The sequence below is a fragment of the Oncorhynchus mykiss genome, chromosome 6 (genome assembly GCF_013265735.2).
Source record: "Oncorhynchus mykiss isolate Arlee chromosome 6, USDA_OmykA_1.1, whole genome shotgun sequence".
NCBI lineage: Eukaryota > Metazoa > Chordata > Actinopteri > Salmoniformes > Salmonidae > Oncorhynchus > Oncorhynchus mykiss.
This window is the reverse complement of record NC_048570.1, coordinates 53,377,800-53,397,072: the sequence shown is the minus strand read 5'-3', so window position 1 is coordinate 53,397,072 and position 19,273 is coordinate 53,377,800. Positions and strand designations below refer to the sequence as shown.

Sequence of the window (19,273 nt, the reverse complement as noted above, 5' to 3'; positions counted from 1 at the left end):
AAGTGCACATATGTACACACACACGCACACATACACACACAGGGTTCCAACTCGCACACACACTTCAGCCCAGCCAGGCCCCATCCATATTTATGCCCAGCGAGGATACAACCAACTCGCTATGTAGAATGCCAAGTGAGGCTCCATTCTGGGAAGCTGGATTTATCCCTCTCCCAATTCTCAGTTTGCCGAAAAACTGAGAGCAGCACGTGATAGCTATCCCAAACAGTACTGGCATGCGACACACAGAATAATAATGTATATGGCCGTGGATTCAATGGGCCGTTGATCAAACGAAGGGAGATTAACTCAAATATGACGTGAATTAATTAAGTTGTAAACCCTCAGAGCGTGTGCCTGCATCCTAAATGGAACCCTATTCCCTATTTAACACACTACTTTTGGCCAGGGCCCACAGGAAGTGCACTAAATAGGAAAGAGGGTGCCATTTGGGACGTAAGCCGTGTGACAGAACACAAGTCATGTGATGATCCTGTTCCCACTTTAATGTTCGGGAGCTGTTCCAGAGAAACAGACAGACCTCAACGTTTAAGAGCCAACATTAAATCAACACATGTACTCTGTACCCAGGCAACTGCCACCTCTAAGAGATCACCAACCTCATTGCTGGGCAATACAACAACCATTCACATGCATCCAAATCTGCCTGCATTTTCATTCGTGGCAGGCATCTATTCATGAAGGGATTAATCAGAACCAGAACCTGCCTAATCCAGGTTCATTCATTCACAGGGCCAGCGGGCAACATTTGGCATGTGATGTCTTAATTATGTCTGGTAAAAGGGGTGGCAGGTGGTCTAGAGGTTAGAGCATTGTGCCAGTAACCGAAAGGTTGCTGGATTGAATCCCCAAACTGACAAGGTAAAAATCTGTCATCCTGCCCCTGAGCGAGACAGTTAACCCACTGTTCTCGGGGCGCCGAAGACGTGGATGCCGATTATGGCAGCCCCCCCCCGCACCTCTCTTATTCAGAGGGCTTGGGTTAAATGTGGAAGACACATTTCAGTTGAATGCATTCAGTTGTACAACTGACTAGGTATCCTTCATTCCCTAAACTGGTTTTCTGTCTGACAAGACGTCATACAACCAGATTACAACCAACTGGTCCATTACATTACAACGAGGTATAGATGCATTTTTTGCTATCAAGACATCTTGGGAAAGATATCATCTTTTGGTTATCTGGTTGCAACCCAGACATTAGCAAAACTTCTGCAGCTTTGCACACTCTTGGCATTCTCTCAACCAGCATCATGAGGTTAAATTAACAGGTGTGCCTTGTTAAAAGTTAATTTGTGGAATTTCTTTCCTTCTTAATGCATTTGACCCTTTCAGTTGTGTTGTGACAAGGTAGGGGTGGTATACAGAAGATTTACCAATTTGGTAAAACAAAGGTCAGTCAATCCAGAAAATGTCAAGAACTTTTAAAGTTTCTTCAAGTGCAGTGGCAAAAACCATCAAGTGCTATGATGAAACTGTCTCTCATGTGGACCGATACAGGAAAGGAAGACCCAGAGTTACCTCTGCTGCAGAGGATAAGTTAGTTAGAGTTAACTGCACCTCCGTTTGCAGCCCAAATAAATGCTTCACAGAGTTCAACTAATAGACACATCTCAACATTAACTGTTCAGAGGAGACTGTGTGAATCAGGCCTTCATGGTCAAATTTCTGCAAAGAACCCACCACTAAAGGACACCAATAAGAAGAAGAGACTTGCTTGGACCAAGAAACACGAGCAATGGATATTAGACCAGTGGAAATCTGTCCTTTGGTCTGATGAGTCCGAATTTGAGATTTTTGGTTCCAACTGCCATGTCATTGTGAGAAGCAGAGTAGGTGAACGGATGATCTCCGCATGTGGTAATCCCACCGTGAAGCATGGAGGAGGAGGTGTGATGGTGCTTTGCTGGTGACACTGTCAGTGATTTATTTAGAATTCAAGGCACTCTTAATAACCAGCATGGCTACCACAGCATTCTGCAGCGATACACCAATCCATCTGGATTGAGCTTAGTGGGACTATCATTTGTTTTTCAAGAAGACAATCACCCAACACACCTCCAGGCTATGTAGGGGATTTTTGACCTAGAAGGAGAGTGATGGAGTGCTGCATCAGATGATCTGGCCTCCGCAATCACTCGACCTCAACCCAATTGAGATGGTTTGGGATGAGTTGGACCGCAGAGTAAAGGAAAAACAGCCAACAAGTGCTCAACATATGTGAGAACTCCTTCAAGACTGTTGGTAAAGCATTCCAGGTGAAGCTGGTTGAGAGAATGCCAAGAGTGTTCAAATCTGTCATCAAGGCAAAGGGTGGCTACTTTAAAGAATCTAAAATACAGTACCAAAAATATGGAAAAACTCTTGAATGAATGCGTGTCCAAACTTTTTTGAACCTGAAAACACTTTCTAAACGTTTAGATTTTAGATTTTTTGCATGAACAGATTGTCGCATGGAATGTACGTCACGATTATCAGCCAAAGAGCCGATTTCAACAGACTTTCTTCAACTAATCCTACTTTTTAGATGCAGAAAAGCTGCTGCGGGACGTTTCGTTTGAACAATAGCGGCAGAAAATGTATTAAGTTTAATAAACTGCCCAACGACCAGATTGACCGGAGTGGTTGGTAGTGGAAAGACATAGGAAGAAGAGAGATCATGATACAGAAAGCAGTAGAGCATCTAGTAAAGAAAGCATAAAGAGGGCCAAGGTAGGAAGCAAGAGTAATGATGTGTTGGAGTGGAAAGTGGTGATAGTGTTTGATGAGACCACAGGGCCTCACTTACATCCTATCCGACTAAATAATGCTGTAAAGAAAGAGGTAGGTGAAGTGAAATGAGCTCGGTTCATTGGAAATGGTATATTGTTAATATTGTGTGGTAGCCAGGCTCAGCAAGAGAAGGTTCTGAAAATGGAAAAGCTTAAAGGGAAGAAGATTAAAAGCCATGTCCCTGGTGCTTATGGTAGATTGAGGGGAGTCATCACTGGGGTCCCAATATCTATCTCCAAGGATGATATCAAAGAAAATGTGAAGGGAGGCAGAATGATTGAGGCCAAAAGGTTGATCAGTAGGAAAGAGGGTCAAAGAAGTGAAAGCTTATCAGTGATGCTGAAGTTTGAGAAAGTCTTGCCGGGAAAAGCACAGATAGGATTCCTTAGTTTCAATGTTAGATAATTAGTCCCATATGCACAGCAGTGTTTTAAATGCCAAATAATGGACATAGCTGCTCAGTGTAAAGGAAAGAAAATATGTGCCAAGTGTGGAGGTGCACATGATTACGGTGAATGTGGAAGAAATGTGAAGGTTAAGTGCTGTAATTGTGTGGGGGGGACAAAGTGCAGCATTTGGTGGATGCCAGGTATAGAGAGAGGCTAGAGAGGCTGAGAGATATAGGATCAGTCATGGTGTATTATAATGCAGAGGCCGTAAAACATTGGTAGAACTATTATCACACCGTTATCATCAACATCGCTAACTGGCTACAGTGATAGACATTGTGCGCCACCCACAGAAAGAGGCATCCCATTTCGTTGCTTCTTTAGAAAGTTGCAGGAAATATGAATCACCAGTGCATTATTTTCATATCTTGTGAGAAACGTGAACAAATCAATACATTTTATTTTAAGTTCAAAATATTGAATCAATCTTATAAATTCATATTTTTGAATATTGGTGAAATCTGTTGCAATGTCTGGATCCAATCAGTCCGTCCTCATTCTTCATGTAGGGCCGTACGATACCATTATGATACCAGTTATGTTAGGTAGTCTGTCCAAGAGAGAGTATAAAATATGTCACAATGACATTATTTAAAAAGATTGTACCCGTTGGGAGATACATTGCACAAAATGAGTATATTTATTTAAACACAATAGCTGACATACAGTGTAGGACGTTTCTCGTGAATAAGCTTTTTCAACAGTATATAACTATAGCCTTTACTGTGAGGTGCTAATTTGTATTTAATTTCACTACATGTTAATCTTAAAAGCCCATACATTATATACCATTAAAGGTATGCTCCTAAGAGGAGATGGAGGAGATAAACTTCAAAACCCATCATCACCATCGAATGAATGACCCCTGTTACTGTTTCCATAGCAACCATTGCTCCCTCCTGTGCGAGAAATTGTGTTACCCTTAAACAATTAAGTCAGAGCAAATGAACTAGCATTACTGGGGAGTGTTATTATTCTGCATTTACAGACATCAAAGACAGGGTTTCTGATTCAATCAGCGGGATTGTCTGAATATGGGCCAGTAATTCAAGATAAAGATACAATATATATATATATATATATATATATATATATATATATATATATATATATATATACACTGTATATACCCCAAACAGAAGCCATGGATTACATGCAACATCTGCTGCCGCTTTCAAAGGAGCAGGACTCTAACCCGAAAGCTTATAAGAGGCCAGTTCATCTGATGCAGCACTCCATCACTCTCCTTCTTGGTCAAATAGCCCTTACCCAGCCTGGAGGTATGTTTTGGGTCATTGTCCTGTTGAAAAACGATGATAGTCCCACTAAGTCCAAACCAGATGGGATGGCGTATTGCTGCAGAATGCTGTGGTATCCAAGCTAGTTAAGTGGCCTTGAATTCGAAATAAATGACAGACAGTGTAATCGGAAAAGCATCCCCACACCATCACACCTCCTCCTCAATGCTTCACGGTGGGAACCACACATGCAGAGATCATCCGTTCACCTACTCTGCGTCTCACAAAGACATGACGGTTAGAACCAAAAATCTCAAATTTGGACTCATCACACCAAAGGACAGATTTCCACTGGTCAAATGTACATTGCTAGTGTTTCTTGGCACAAGCAAGTCTCTTCTTATTATTGGTGTCCTTTAGTAGTGGTTTCTTTGCAGATGTGTCTGTTACTTGAACTCTGTGAAGCATTTATTTGGACAACAATCTGAGGTGCAGTTAACTCTAATTTATCCTCTGCAGCAGAGGTACCTCTGGTCTTCCTTTCCTGTGGCGGTCCTCATGAGAGCCAGTTTCATCATAGCACTTGATGGTTTTAGCAACTGCACTTGAAGAAACTTTCAAAGTTATTGAAATTGTCCGTATTGACTGACCTTCATGTCTTAATAATGTAATGATGGACTTTCTTTTCTCTTCTTGCCATAATATGGACTTGGTCTTTTACTAAATAGGGTTATTTTATTTTATGCATATCACCCCTACGTTGTCACAACACAACTGATTGTCTCAAACAAATTAACTTTTAACAAGGCACACCTGTTAATTGTAATACATTTCAGGTGACTAACTTATGAAGCAGGTTAGGAAAATGCAGAGAGTGTGCAAAGCTGTGTAATGGGAATTTTAATGTTTGTGCTATTTCTATACTGTTCTATTAGTTATCCTGTTGAAACTCTAGGGGCAGTATTTCATTTTTGGATGAAAAACGTTCCCGTTTTAAACAAGATATTTTGTCACGAAAAGATGCTTGACTATGCATATAATTGACAGCTTTGGAAAGAAAACACTCTGACGTTTCCAAAACTGCAAAGATATTATCTGTGAGTGCCACAGAACTGATGCTACAGGCGAAACCAAGATGAAACTTCAAACAGGAAGTGAGCAACATTTTTGAGGCGCTGTTTTCCATTGTCTCCTTATATGGCTGTGACTGCGCAAGGAATGAGCCTACACTTTCTGTCGTTTCCCCAAGGTGTTTGCAGCATTGTGACGTATTTGTAGGCATATCATTGGAAGATTGACCATAAGAGACCACATTTACCAGGTGTCCGCCTGGTGTCCGCCTGGTGTCCTGCGTCGAAATTGGTGCGTAATCTCCAGGTGCAAGTATTCTTCCATGTGGATTCAGAGGAGAAAGCAGACTTCCACAAACGATATATCATCGAAGAGATATGTGAAAAACACCTTGAGGATTGATTCCAAACAACGTTTGCCATGTTTCAGTCGATATTATGGAGTTAATTTGGAAAAAAGTTTGGCGCTTTGATGAGTGAATTTTCGTTTTTTTTTGTTTGCCAAACGCGATGAACAAAGCGAAGCGATTTCTCCTACACAAAGAATCTTTTTGGAAAAACTGAACATTTGCTATCTAACTGAGAGTCTCCTCATTGAAAACATCCGAAGTTCTTCAAAGGTAAATTATTTTATTTGAATGCTTTTCGTGTTTTTGTGAAAATGTTGCCCGCTGAATGCTACGCTAAATGCTACGCTAGCTATCAATAGCTATCAATTTTGAAAATCTGAGATGACAGTGTTGTTAACAAAAGGCTAAGCTTGAGAGCTAGCATATTTATTTCATTTCATTTGCGATTTCCATGAATAGTTAACGTTGCGTTATGGTAATGAGCTTGAGGCTGTATTTACGATCCCGGATCCGGGATGGCTAGTATCAAGAGGTTCTATAAACCAATTTCTGTGTTCATGCAAGTGGCTGACTGTAAAAATCACACCTATCAGTAGATGCAATTTGGCAGTACCCCCAAATGTTGTTTTAAGAACAAACAAAAGATATCTCAGTTTAGAGAGGAAACGCCTCGTGAGGTGTTGGTCTGTCACGTTATGAAACAGTATTGGTCAGTAACATGACTGAAACAAAACGGTATTGATTCATTAATTATGCTAAATCATGCAAATATAACTTGTCTATGTATAGCTGTATAAAAGACAACTGTTGGGACTGCCCGAGGAGAGCTCCTGATTGACATGTGTACTATAGTGCATTGAGTTGGTTGGAACTTCTCCAGCGCGCTGTTAATAAACAATGATTCATTTGAGATTGACTGAGTGTCCGTGTATGAGAATTTTTCCACAACAATTTGGCGTCAAGAACAGAATGATTGATTCCACGTGCGGAGGACAGCGCTTATTAACAGCGCGCTGGAGAAGTCTCCCAAGTTGCACAGTGGTCTAAGGCACTGCATCACAGTTATGAAAACTTAGGACACTAAAGAGGCCTTTCTACTGACTCTAAAAAACACCAAAAGGAAGATGCCCAGGGTCCCTGCTCATCTGCGTGAATGTGCCTTAGGAATGCTGCAAAGAGGCATGAGGACTGCAGATGTGGCCAGGGCAATAAATTGCAATGTCCGTACTGTGAGACGCCTAAGACAGCGCTACATGGAGACAGGACGGACAGCCGATTGTCCTAGCAGTGGCAGACCACGTGAAACAACACCTGCACAGGATCGGTACATCCGAACATCACACCTGCGGGACAGGTAAAGGATGGCAACAACAACTGCCCGAGTTACACCAGGATTGCACAATCCCTTCATCAGTGCTCAGGCTGAGAGAGGATGGACTGAGGGCTTGTAGGCCTGTTGTAAGGCAGGTCCTCTCCAGACATCACCCGCAACAACGTTGCCTATGGGCACAAACCCACCGTCACTGGACCAGACAGGACTGGCAAAAAGTGCTCTTTACTGATGAGTCGCGATTTTGTCTCACCAGGGGTGATGGTCGGATTTGCGTTTATCGTTGAAGGAATAAGCGTTACACCGAAGTCTGTACTCTGGAGCGGGATCGATTTGGAGGTGGAGGTCTGTCATGGTCTGGGGCGGTGTGTCACAGCATCATCAGACTGAGCTTGTTGTCATTGCAGGCAATCTCAACTCTGTGGGATACAGGGAAGACATCCTTCTCCCTCATGTGGTACCCAACCTGCAGGCTCATCCTGACATGACCCACCAGCATGACAATGCCACCAGCCATACTGTTCGTTCTGTGCGTGATTTCCTGCCAGACAGGAATGTCAGTGTTCTGCCATGGTCAGTGAAGAGCCCTGATCTAAAATTCCATTGAGCATGTCTGGGACCTGTCTGGGACCTGAGTTTATAAACTGTAACTCAGTAAAATAATTGAAATGGCTGCATCTTGCATTTATATTTTTGTTCAATATCATTGTATCATATGAACCTTGCAGCAGTTGTAAGGCAACTGTACATCATAAGGCAAGGAAGGTTGATGTACTCCGTGTAGATTTCTATACAGGTCTTTGTGATCCAATGATGAAAGCTCCATATCATTGAAAATATACTAGTAGATTTACCAAATATTCACAGGCAATAGCCCAAAACATATAGCCTTTGTATCAGGCTTAACCTGTCCCATCTGAATGGACACGTGTAGTGTATATAAAAGGATGGGTGACAGAGAGCTGGTTTGAAGCGCAGGACACATCAGGTGTTTATTGTAAAGGACCACAGGAGGAAGCAGGTAGCTGGGTCCAGGGGCAGGCAGATGTTCATACATGGAGGTTCAAAAAGGCAACAGTACAGGCAGGGTAAAGGCTAGTAATGTCGTCTGGGAGATCAGGCAATAGGTTGATAGCAGGAAATCCGATAGGCTAAAGTACAGGCAGGGAATAGGCAGAAGGCGTCATTAGTGAGGCAGGCAAAAACTATCATACACAGGCGGATTCAATTGCGGGGAAACCAGCACTCCGACTAGAAGTGTGTCACAAAACAAACAATACCTCACAATGATGGGGTACAAAGAACTGAACTAAATAGGTGTGATAATGACATACAGGTGTGTGAGCAGGTGATCAGAATTCAGGTGATTGGGATCTGGAGAGTGAGCTGTGTTCAGGGGATCTACAGTATGTGTTTGAGAGTGTGAGCTGGAAAGTGGGTTGGAACTTGAGATGCATTCAGGGGATCTACGTGTTTGAGAGTGTGAGTTGGAAGCAGACATTACAGGTCGAGGGCAAGACTGTACAGCCTCCCCTTGAGAAACCACATTGAATCAGTCTAACAGGAGCTCAAACAGGTAGGTCTGCATTTTATAAGCACTTGGCCCCCAGGACCATACAATTACCCAATTGGAACCAATAAACTGGTTCTACAATGTAAAAGGCAATTTCTATATTTATTGCTACATTCCTACATTCTTCTTACTCAGACTTAATGATTATTAATGATATTTCAACTCATGCATACATAAAAAAAATCCTCTCTTATTCAATGTTCTGACTCCAAAGCGTGGAGCGCAGGCCACGTAGCCTATTTCTATGTGCACTGAGGCGCGCACCCTCCTACTATGCACAGGAATGAAGTGGCTATCCTCAGCAAGCCAATTTCAATTCTGCCTGAACTTATTGTAAAAACTGGAAATTGGAACTGTCTCGTTCTCAACTCCTGTTACTGGACGCTGCTCAAGCTTGTCGTCTGTCCCTATCCGAATGGCCTGTGCCAAGAAACTTTCCTGCCAAGGAAGTCGTCTCCATCTGCTTCTCCTCCTCCATCTTGTGGTGGAGTAGATGGAGAACATCAAGAGGTTTTGTTCCAATAGTGCTGGTCCCGTGTCACAAGTTGTGCAAACCGAAGGCAGCGGCATGCTGCTAAATGGATTAGAGTGTCTGCGAGAGGTCTGGAGCAGATCAAGATGAAGAATAGCTTCGCCGCCCTGGTGCCTGATCTACCTCTGCCTTCATTGCTGGGTCTGCCTGTATCTGTGACAGCTGTGCTGACTCCATCTGTGCTGACTCCAACAGCTGCCTCGTCGTCGAGTTCGTCTCCTTTCCCTTTCGCTGGATCTGACGGGGCTCTTCCTGCTGTGGCAGGTCTGGACCTACTACCGGGAGCTGCGGGCGTACACTATCCTGCTTCTCGCGGGCCTGTGAAAGGTTCCATGAAATGTGTGAGTGGTGGAATTGGGCGGACTTCTCCATCCCTTTCTCCGGCCGTTGTATTGGGCAGTTCAATGGTGAGAAACGTCTCAGTCCCTGGAGCAAAAATGTTGTGCTATCCAAGAGCACATGTACTTAACTTATCACACCTGGCACAAATTATTGTCTAGTTCTGTTTTTCCGATACCTGTGCCCAGAGGGGAGTAGTTCAAAGTCAGGATACAGGGGGTGGCTTGTGAGCCTTGCGGAGGGCCCTGACCTTAAAGATCTCATCCAAGCCTGTCTGTTTGACTCCAAGTACCTTGCTTGCTGTAGTGATAATCCTTCTCAGCATATTTCCCTGGCTGACATTGGCATTGACAAACCAACAACAACAACAACAAAAAACTAAAAGTTAAAATACTCTAAATGAAAGATTTGCAAAACCGAGTCAGTATAGTTAACATTAAAAGATCACAACTTTTCGAGAAAGTACAATCGCTGTTGACTCTTTTTGTAGATCAGGTTTGTACATTTACTCCACTGAAGCTTATTGTCCAAGAGGACACCCAGATATTTGTATTCCCCTACAATCTCTATGTTCTGACCTCTGATAGATGTTGCAGAGGTAGGTGCTGTACGCGTCCTGAAGTTTATGCACATCTCTTTGGTCTTGTTGATATTGAGGACCAAGTGTGAATCATCACATCACTCTACAAAGTCATTTAGGACCGGGCCATGGTTTTCCTTGTCATCATACAACAGGCTGATCAAGACAGTGTCATCAGCGAACTTAACGAGGTGTCTGGATGGGAACTAGTACAACTATTAGAGTGCAAGATGTACAGGAGTGGAGACAAAACACATCCCTGAGGAGAGCCTGTGTTGGTGGTGTGTATCTCTGACATGTGGGGACCAACTTTGAGCCGCTGTGACCGATGGCTCAGGAAGTACCATGTTGAGGAGAGTGATATCATCAAAAATGATGAATGACATCATCAACTCCTCTGCTGGGCTGATGAAACCATGGGTGCCTAAGCCAGCTCGTCGAGCTTCCACGCCCTAGCTGGTTCGAGAGGTTTTCTTGCCCTGTTTGGCTTTGGGAAGCGCTCATCCCACGTAGGCCTCAGGGTTTTGACCAGGGTTTTACACCAAAGCCGGCTCGCCAGGCGTCTACGCCTCAGCCAGCTCACCAGGCTCCCACATTCCAGTGGGATAGGCTGGCACACCTCAACCAGATCGTCAGGCTCCTACGCCTCTGACGGTTCGTCTGGCTTCTGCGCACCAGCCGGCTGATCCAGCGCCCATGCCTTGGCCAGCCCATCAGGCCCGTCCAGGTGGGAAGCCGTGTGGTGCCCCTAGAGGGGGGGATACTGGCACACCTATTCCTGCTCTCCCACCCTGGCGGTCGAGGGCACCAGGCTGCCCTGCATTACGCACTCCTGCCACCATCATTACGCACACCTGCTTCCCTCGTCACATGCATCAGCGAATCATTACACTCACCTGGACTCAATCACCCGTGTTATTACCTCACCTTTATCTGTCTGTTCCAACACTCTGTCCCCAGCTTCTGCATTAACGTTCGTATGTCATTGTTACCCGGTGCTGCCCTATTCCTGTCCTGTTCCATGTCTGTGCTAAATGAATTGTTCAACTCTCCATACCTGCTTCTCATCTCCAGTGTCGGTTCTTACAGCTTTAACACATGTCCACTTATTTTGTCTGAGCCTGGGCTTTTGTGTGCGTTACATCCCCTGAATAACTTCAAAACATCAGCCTTTTTACCCCCTCTGCGCACGGGACCCGCTAGCGGGCTGAAATTCCACAACATACGGTGATCGCTACATAAATAGTCATATTAAACATTCATGAAAATACAAGTGTTTCACATGTATCGAAAGCCTAGAATCTTGCTAATCCAACTGCGTTGTCAGGTTTAAAAAAGGATTTACTGCGAAAGAATACGATGCGATTATCTGAGCATAGAGCCCCATAAAAAACAACAATTTAAACCAGCACAGGCGTAACATAATCACAAACTGCATTAAAATAAATTGTTTACCTTTGACGATCTTCATCTGCTTGCAATTCCAATGCTCATTGTTACACAATGAATGATCTTTTGTTTGATAAAATCAGTTTTTATAGCCTAACACGAAACATTCTGTGAACCGCTTGTGTCATGAATTCCGTCTCATTCCATTTTCGACGACACATTCCAGGTAAATAACCCACACAGAACGTGACTTTTCCAGTCATGTTTGGTTTCACTGCAATCAACGGGTTTGTTTATAACACAATCAAACGTGATGGGCCATTTCGCGGGACGTATTGACTGAAAGAAACCGATTTGAAGACGACAAGTCATGACATTTGTGCACCAATGATTTGCCCGCTATTTCGTTGATTGACTGTCTTTTAACCCAATGACCACTGATCGTCTTGAAATCTAGCTGGGTAGATAGCCAATGAGCTGAGGTAAACGGCAATACGCCATGTTTATGTGTTGCAAGACCAACCCATGTTGTAAGATCCAGCGTAAAGTGAGTATTTCGCTATTGAAGTTTCATACCGGAAGGAGAAACACATATTACGCACTGCATTGTTTGGTTAACGCGCAGATTCAGCTGTTTATATATCAATCAGTTTGGCGACTAAGTCAAGGAAAGCTAAATCTAAGTCTAGATATACAGATGTACACACAATTTTAGAATAAATTGATTGGGAAGGTGAGACAGAGATTGTTGTAGGACGATTCCTTTAGCGATTGTGGATGAATATTTTTTGAACGTTAGAGGACATCGTTTTGGACTGGTAAGCTCTTATCATGCTAATGCCCTTGTTTGAAATTAATAATATAAAATATTATTTGTAATTTTAGAAGCAATATATAAACATGTAATGTCATGAAATGTGAGATGCGTGTGTCTGCCGCCCCACCCCAACCCACATGAAATAGCCTATTTGAGGCTGTTGAGGAGAGGGCAGGACCACATCAATGGACAAAGTGAAATGGAGACAGTAGATACAGCTGGTCTGTTGTAATATAATAGAGACAGTAGATCTAGCTGAAATGTCAATTTAAAAGAGACAGTAGATCTAGCAGGTCATAATAATATATTCAACCTTATGTTCCCTGTACTCTCTATATATATATCTGTTTATTATTATTATACCTATAACTGAACATTTTCTTTCACAGTGACACTGACTAAGAATATCTGGTGTCCTGTGTGAATTTAAGTATGCTCTCTCTAATTCTCTCTTTCTCTCGGAGGAGGACCTAAGCCCTAGGACCATGCGTCAGGACTACCTGGCATGATGACTCCTTGCTGTCCCCAGTCCACCTGGTCTTGCCGCTGTTCCAGTTTCAACTGTTCTGCCTGCGGCTATGGAACCCTAAACTGTTCATTTTTACTCTTGAGGTGCTGTCCTGTTGCACCCTCTACAACCACTGATCTCCACCCGGCACAGCCAGAAGAGGACTGGCCACCCCTCATAGCCTGGTTCCTCTCTAGGTTTCTTCCTAGGTTTTTGTATTTCTAGGGAGTTTTTCCTAGCCACTGTGCTTCTACACCTGCATTGCTTGCTGTTTGGGGTTTTAGGCTGGGGCTATATAAATATATTTGATTTGATAGATGACTGAGGGTCTTCCAAATATTGAAAGTGTGTAAATAGTTACCCATGTTATTTTGTAAATGTATATATTTTTTTTCATATAATTTTTAATCAATCGTTTTTTTTTTCCCCATTATTTTTTTGCTCCATTTTTTTGTGGGGGGGGGGGGGGTGTGTTAGAATACCATTTTGGTATTTTGGATATAGTAATTTGTTTAAAAATGTATACCTTCGCCAATTTGGCCACTTGGGTACATTTGGGCTACTTGTGTAGGACACCTGGGTGACTTCATGATAAATGTCATGTAGCACACTCATTTTGGAAGTTAGCATTCTGAAACGTTGCACAAGTACTGTTGCCCTCTTATATTTTTCACTGAAATTGTCCCCATCATCCTGTCTAAATGTTTGTTTTATCTTGTTCATTTTAAAAATGATGATACAAAAATAACTTGTTTTTTTAAATGTTTTATCTAAACCATATCTATTGTGTTATATTCTCCTACATTCAATTCACATGTACACAAACTTCAGAGTGTTTTCTTTCAAATGGTACCAAGAATATGCATATCCTTGGTTCTGTGCCTGAGCTACAGGCTGTTAGATTTGGGTATGTCTTCAGGCGGAAATTGCACAAAGTAGGGGGGAGCTCTAAGATGTTTAACAACAACCCTCTCAAACATTTGCAATGATGCTTCCATTTGTTTTACCTCTGACACAAAGTTGTCAGATTCAAATCTTGAGAAGAAAACATTCAGCTCATTAGCCATGTTCTGGCCCTCATGTGTCACCGTGTCAGCGTGCGCTGCACCTAGCCTGCCACAGGAGTCACTAGTGTGCGATGGGGACAAGGACATCCCTTCTGGCCAAACCCTCCCCTAGCCCGGATGACGCTGGGCCAATTGTGCACCGCCCCATGGGTTACCCAGTCACGCCCGGCTGCAACAGAGCCGGAACTCGAACCCAGAATCTCTAGTGATACAGCTAGCAGTGCGATGCAGTGCCTTAGATCACTGCACCACTCGGGAGGCCCGTAACCAAGCATTTTTTAGAGTGAGGATAAAACTAAATGGAATGGAGAAATCCTAGGGGAAAGCCTTTCGACAAGACATTGGGAGAGAAATTCACCTTTCAGCAGGACAATAACCTAAAACATAAAAACAATACTACACTGAGTTGTTTACTAAGAAGACAGTGAGTGTTCTTGATTGTCTGAGTTACAATTCTGACTTAAATCTGCTATAAAATATATGGCAAGACTTAAAAATGTCTGTATAGCAATGAACTGCAACTTTGCAGAGCTTGAAGAATTTTGAAAATAATAAAGGGCACATATTGCACAATCCAGGTGTGCAAAGCTCTTAGAGACTTACCCAAAAAGACAGACAGTTGTAATTGCTGCCAAAGGGTGTTTCACACATGCACACTCAACAATGGTTTGTGAAAAATATCCTTTCTATGTTACTGTGTTACATTCCAATATATTCTTCTCAAGATAAAATACAGTGAGCTCCAATTTTTGTTGTTGTTTTGGCTCTGTACTCCAGCACTTTTGATTTTAAAGATATAATGACTTTGAGGTTAAAGTGCAGACTGTCAGCTTTAATTTGAGGGTGTTTTCTATTTGTGTCCAATAGAAATTAATGGTAAATAATGTATTGTGTCATTTTGGAGACACTTTTTCATTTTACCCCTTTTTCATGGTATCCAATTGGTAGTGGTTACTGTCTTGTCTCATCGCTGCAACTCCCGTACAGACTCAGGAGAGGCGAAGGTCAAGAGCCATACGTCCCCCGAAACACAACCCAACCAAGCCGCTTCTTGACACAACGCACATCCAACCCGAAAGCCAGCCGCACCAATGTGTCAGAGGAAACACCGTAAACCTAGTGACCTGGTCAGCGTGCACTGCGCCCAGCCCGCCACAGGAGTCGCTAGTGCGCGATTAGACAAGGATATCCCTGCCGGCCCTGCCGGCCAAACCCTCCATAGCCCGGACGACGCTGTGCCTATTATGCGTCGCCCCATGAGCCTCCCGGTCGCGGCCGCTGTGGCAGAGCCTGAGCTTGAACCCAGAGTCTCTGGTGGCACAACCTTAGACCACTGCGCCACCCGGGAGGCCGAGACACTTTTATTGTAAATAAGAATATATGTTTCTAAACACTTCTACATTAATGTGGATGCTACCATGATTATGGATAATCCTGAATGAATCAAATATCATACCCCCAAGACATGCTAACCTCTCACCATTACAATATGAGGGGAGGTTAGCATTTTTGGGGGGTATGATTTTTATGCCTCTGTAACTTTCTCATTCATTGTATCATTTCAAATCCACAGTTCTGGAGTACAGAGCCAAAAATAACAACACAATTGTCATTGTCCCAATACTTTTGGAGCTTACTGTATATGTGTGTTGACTGTAAAAAGGGCACAACTCACATACAGACACACATACACACAAAATACAGAGATAATATACATTTGTGACTGAAGTTATTTGAAATGGCTTGAGGGGGAATTAACGTTAAAGCAACGTGTCAGTGTGCACTTTGTACAAATGCTGGATTATCAACGACTACATTGTCTGTTCCTCCTTCAAGTATGATGTTCCTGGTCATTTACCAGTTCGAGAGAGAGCAACTCATTTTTTCTTTCCAATTCATGCAAGCAGAAAAGCATGCAGTCAGAAAGTTACACATCTCCCACTCCTTTCCCTCCATCACTCACAAAAGCAGAGTAATCTGACATTGATATATTCAACGGGCTGATCAAATTCGTCTTGCAAATGCTCAATGAATGCAACAAGAAGTAATCTGTGGGTTCAATTCCAACAGGGGCCATTCAGAGTCACAGCTGGGAAAGTCAGTTGACGATAGTGGTGGCAGATAGAGAAAGTAGCTGCTGAAAAGGCAGTAATAAAATGATTAAATATGCATTACCTGTGTTCAGATTCATGGATGGAGAAGATGACTCCTGACGTGGAGGTCTTCTGCTGGATGGAGGCCAGGAAGGTAAATTCACTTTTACTCCTGAAAAGCTCCACCACCTTCTCTGTGATGTGGGCGGGTGCGTGGACTGCTCTCCCCACATCTGGGGGATGAAAGAGAAAGAACAGCAATCAGGGAATGGCATGTTCGCCGCTTTCACAGTCGACATCCTGTCTGCCTGTTAAGGTTCAGGCATCAGCTAGCAGGGGAAAAGAAGACAAAGTGTCTGCGTCCCAAATGGCAACCTGTTCCCAATGTTGTGCACTACGTTTGACCAGGGCGCATAGGGCCATTTGGGACACACTGAGGCACGGCCTGAAACACTGCTGACTTTCACCAAAACAGTACTGTTCACCAATATGGTTCTCTTTTTCAATGAATGCCATCTCTAATGACAAAGAAAGGCATAGCATCGTATGCATTATTCAACGTAAAGATTAACACTAACACACACAGTATTAAGCAAGAAAAATGATGTCACCCATTTACCTGGATGCGGTCCCAACCCAGAGGTGCGTTCAACACAGCAAATCTTTGAAACATTAGGAGGATATGTCCACTAACAAACTCAAACTCGTTTTGCAAGTACACCAGCAAAATCTCCATCTATGAGGCACATGAGAAACGCGAAACAGGTCATGGATGTGTTCATTAGGGCACATAGTAACAAAATGCTTCAAAGCGTAGTGCAATGGAACCCCAAATCGAGTGTTTCTACACTGAACAAAACTATAAACGCAACACGTAAAGTGTTGGTCCCATGTTTCATGGGCTAAAATAAAAAATCTCAGAAATGTTCCATACGCACACAAAGCTTATTTCTCTTAAATGTTTTGCACAAATTTGTTTACATCCCTGTTAGTGAGCATTTCTCCTTTGCCAAGATAATCCATCCACCTGACAGGTGTGGCATATGAAGAAGCTGATTAAACAGCATGATCATTACACAGGTGCAACTTGTGATGGGCACATTAAAAAGCCACTCATCTGCCACCATCACTTCATTTTTCAGCATGATAATGCATGGCCCCATGTCGCAAGGATCCATACATAATTCCTGGAAGCTGAAAATGTCCCAGTTCTTCCACGGCCTGCAAACTCACCAGACATGGCACTCATTGAGCATATTTGGGATGCTCTGGATTGACGTGAACAACATCGTGTTCCAGTTCCCGTCAATATCCAGCAACTTCGCACAGCCAATGAAGAGGAGACAACATTCCACAGGCCACAATCATCAGCCTGATCAAATCTATGCGAAGGAGATGTGTCGAGCTGCATGGGGTAAATGCTGGTCACACCAGATATTGAATGATATTCTGATCCACGCCCGTACCTTTTTTTTAAGGTATCTGTTACCAATAGATGCATATCTGTAATCCCAGTCATGTGAAATCCATAGATAAGGGTCTAATGAATTTACTTAAACTGACTGATTTCCTTATATCAACTGTAACTCAGTAAAATATTTGAAATTGTAGCATTTAGCGTTTTATATTTTTGTTCAGTATAATTGGACAAGTTCAGATAGTGGCTGCCCCCCATGGCAGGCTTGTAAACCTCTCTCAGTTGGTGCCAGAGTCCTGCCGATGTGATCCGTGCCCTCTCCACTCAGCCTCCACGTTATAACTAGCACAGGACCAGGCACAGACACTGACTGACTGACCCACATTAAAAAATACTACAGTTACATTTACTGTAGTGTTTTTGCAGACTGTAGTATGCTGTAGTATTTACTATAGTATACTACGAATCAAATAAATTAATATCCATTATTAAAGTGACCAGTGAGTCCATGTACATAGGGCAGCATCCTCTAAGGTGCAGGGTTGAATAACCGGGTGGTAGCCGGCTAGTGATGGCTATTTAACAGTCTGATGGCCTTGAGATAGAAGTTGTTTTTCAGTCTCTCGGTCCCGCCTTTGATGCAGCTGTACTGACCTCGCATTCTGGATGGTAGCGGGGTGAACAGGCCGTGGCTTGGGTGGTTGATGTCCTTGATTATCTTTTTGCCATTCCTGTGACATCGGGTGCTGTAGGTGTTCTGGAGGGCAGGCAGGGTGATGCGTTGGGCAGACCGCACCATCCTCTGGAGAGCCCTGCGGTTGCAAGCACTGCAGTTGACATACCAGGAGGTGATATATCCTGACAGGATGCTCTCAATTGTGAACCTGTAAACATTTGTGAGGGTCTTAGGGGCCAAGACAAATTTTTTCAGACTCCCAAGGTTGAAGAGACGCAGGGGAACTTGAAGCTTTTCACCTTCTCCACTACTGTCCCGTCGATGTGGATAAGGGCATGCTCTCTCTACTGTTTCCTAAAGTCCTCCATCAGCTCCTTTGTTTTGTTGACGTTGTCAGAGACGTTATTTTCCTCGCACCACTCCGCCAGGGCCCTCACCTCCTCCCTCTAGCCTCTCAAAGAACTTCATGATAGATAGTCATTTAGGTCAGTGCACTCTTTTTAATGCATTTATATTTTGCCCAGTTGAGCTAAATAGTCTCCTCATTGGTCAAATTAGTGCACTATATATAGGGAATAGGGTGTAATTTCAGACAGATAGTGGCCGTGTCCGAATACTATGTGTGTTCTAAATAGTAGGAATATAATAATGTATGCAAAAATAGTATTAAACTATGTGAAAATCGAGTATGCTTTAAATGCCAGGATGTTCAACTTTTTATCTAGTAGAATTCACTACACACTTTTTAGGAAGAAAATCATATTTTCTGAGTCACTTGTGTTTGACAACAGCTGATAATCATCTGATAATCAGATAAGGAGACTCGCTGTACCTAAATGAATAAATGATGTGAATCAACACATTTGTGCATTAGATTATCCATTCTCATGACGGGTGTTGATATTTGTTGTCTACAGCATTCGTTTTTACTAAACAGTAGGCTACGTTCTAAATGGTACGTAGTACGATTACTACATAATAGGCCTATGTAGTTTTAGTAAGTAGTAGGCAAGACAGATTTTGGATATGGCCAGTGTGTCCCCCTACATAGT

The 19,273-nt window shown here is 43.0% G+C and overlaps 1 protein-coding gene across 1 annotated transcript in view; it reads right to left on the bottom strand.

The window, feature by feature from the left end:
• The window catches only part of LOC110526153 (protein kinase C-binding protein NELL1), a 404,819-nt gene that overhangs the window by 362,524 nt on the left and 23,022 nt on the right, over window positions 1-19,273 (bottom strand). The window contains exon 3 of the mRNA XM_021606800.2: window positions 16,211-16,361. Within this exon, the coding sequence (XP_021462475.2) occupies window positions 16,211-16,361 (151 nt within the window). The remainder of the gene's footprint in view (window positions 1-16,210; window positions 16,362-19,273) is intronic.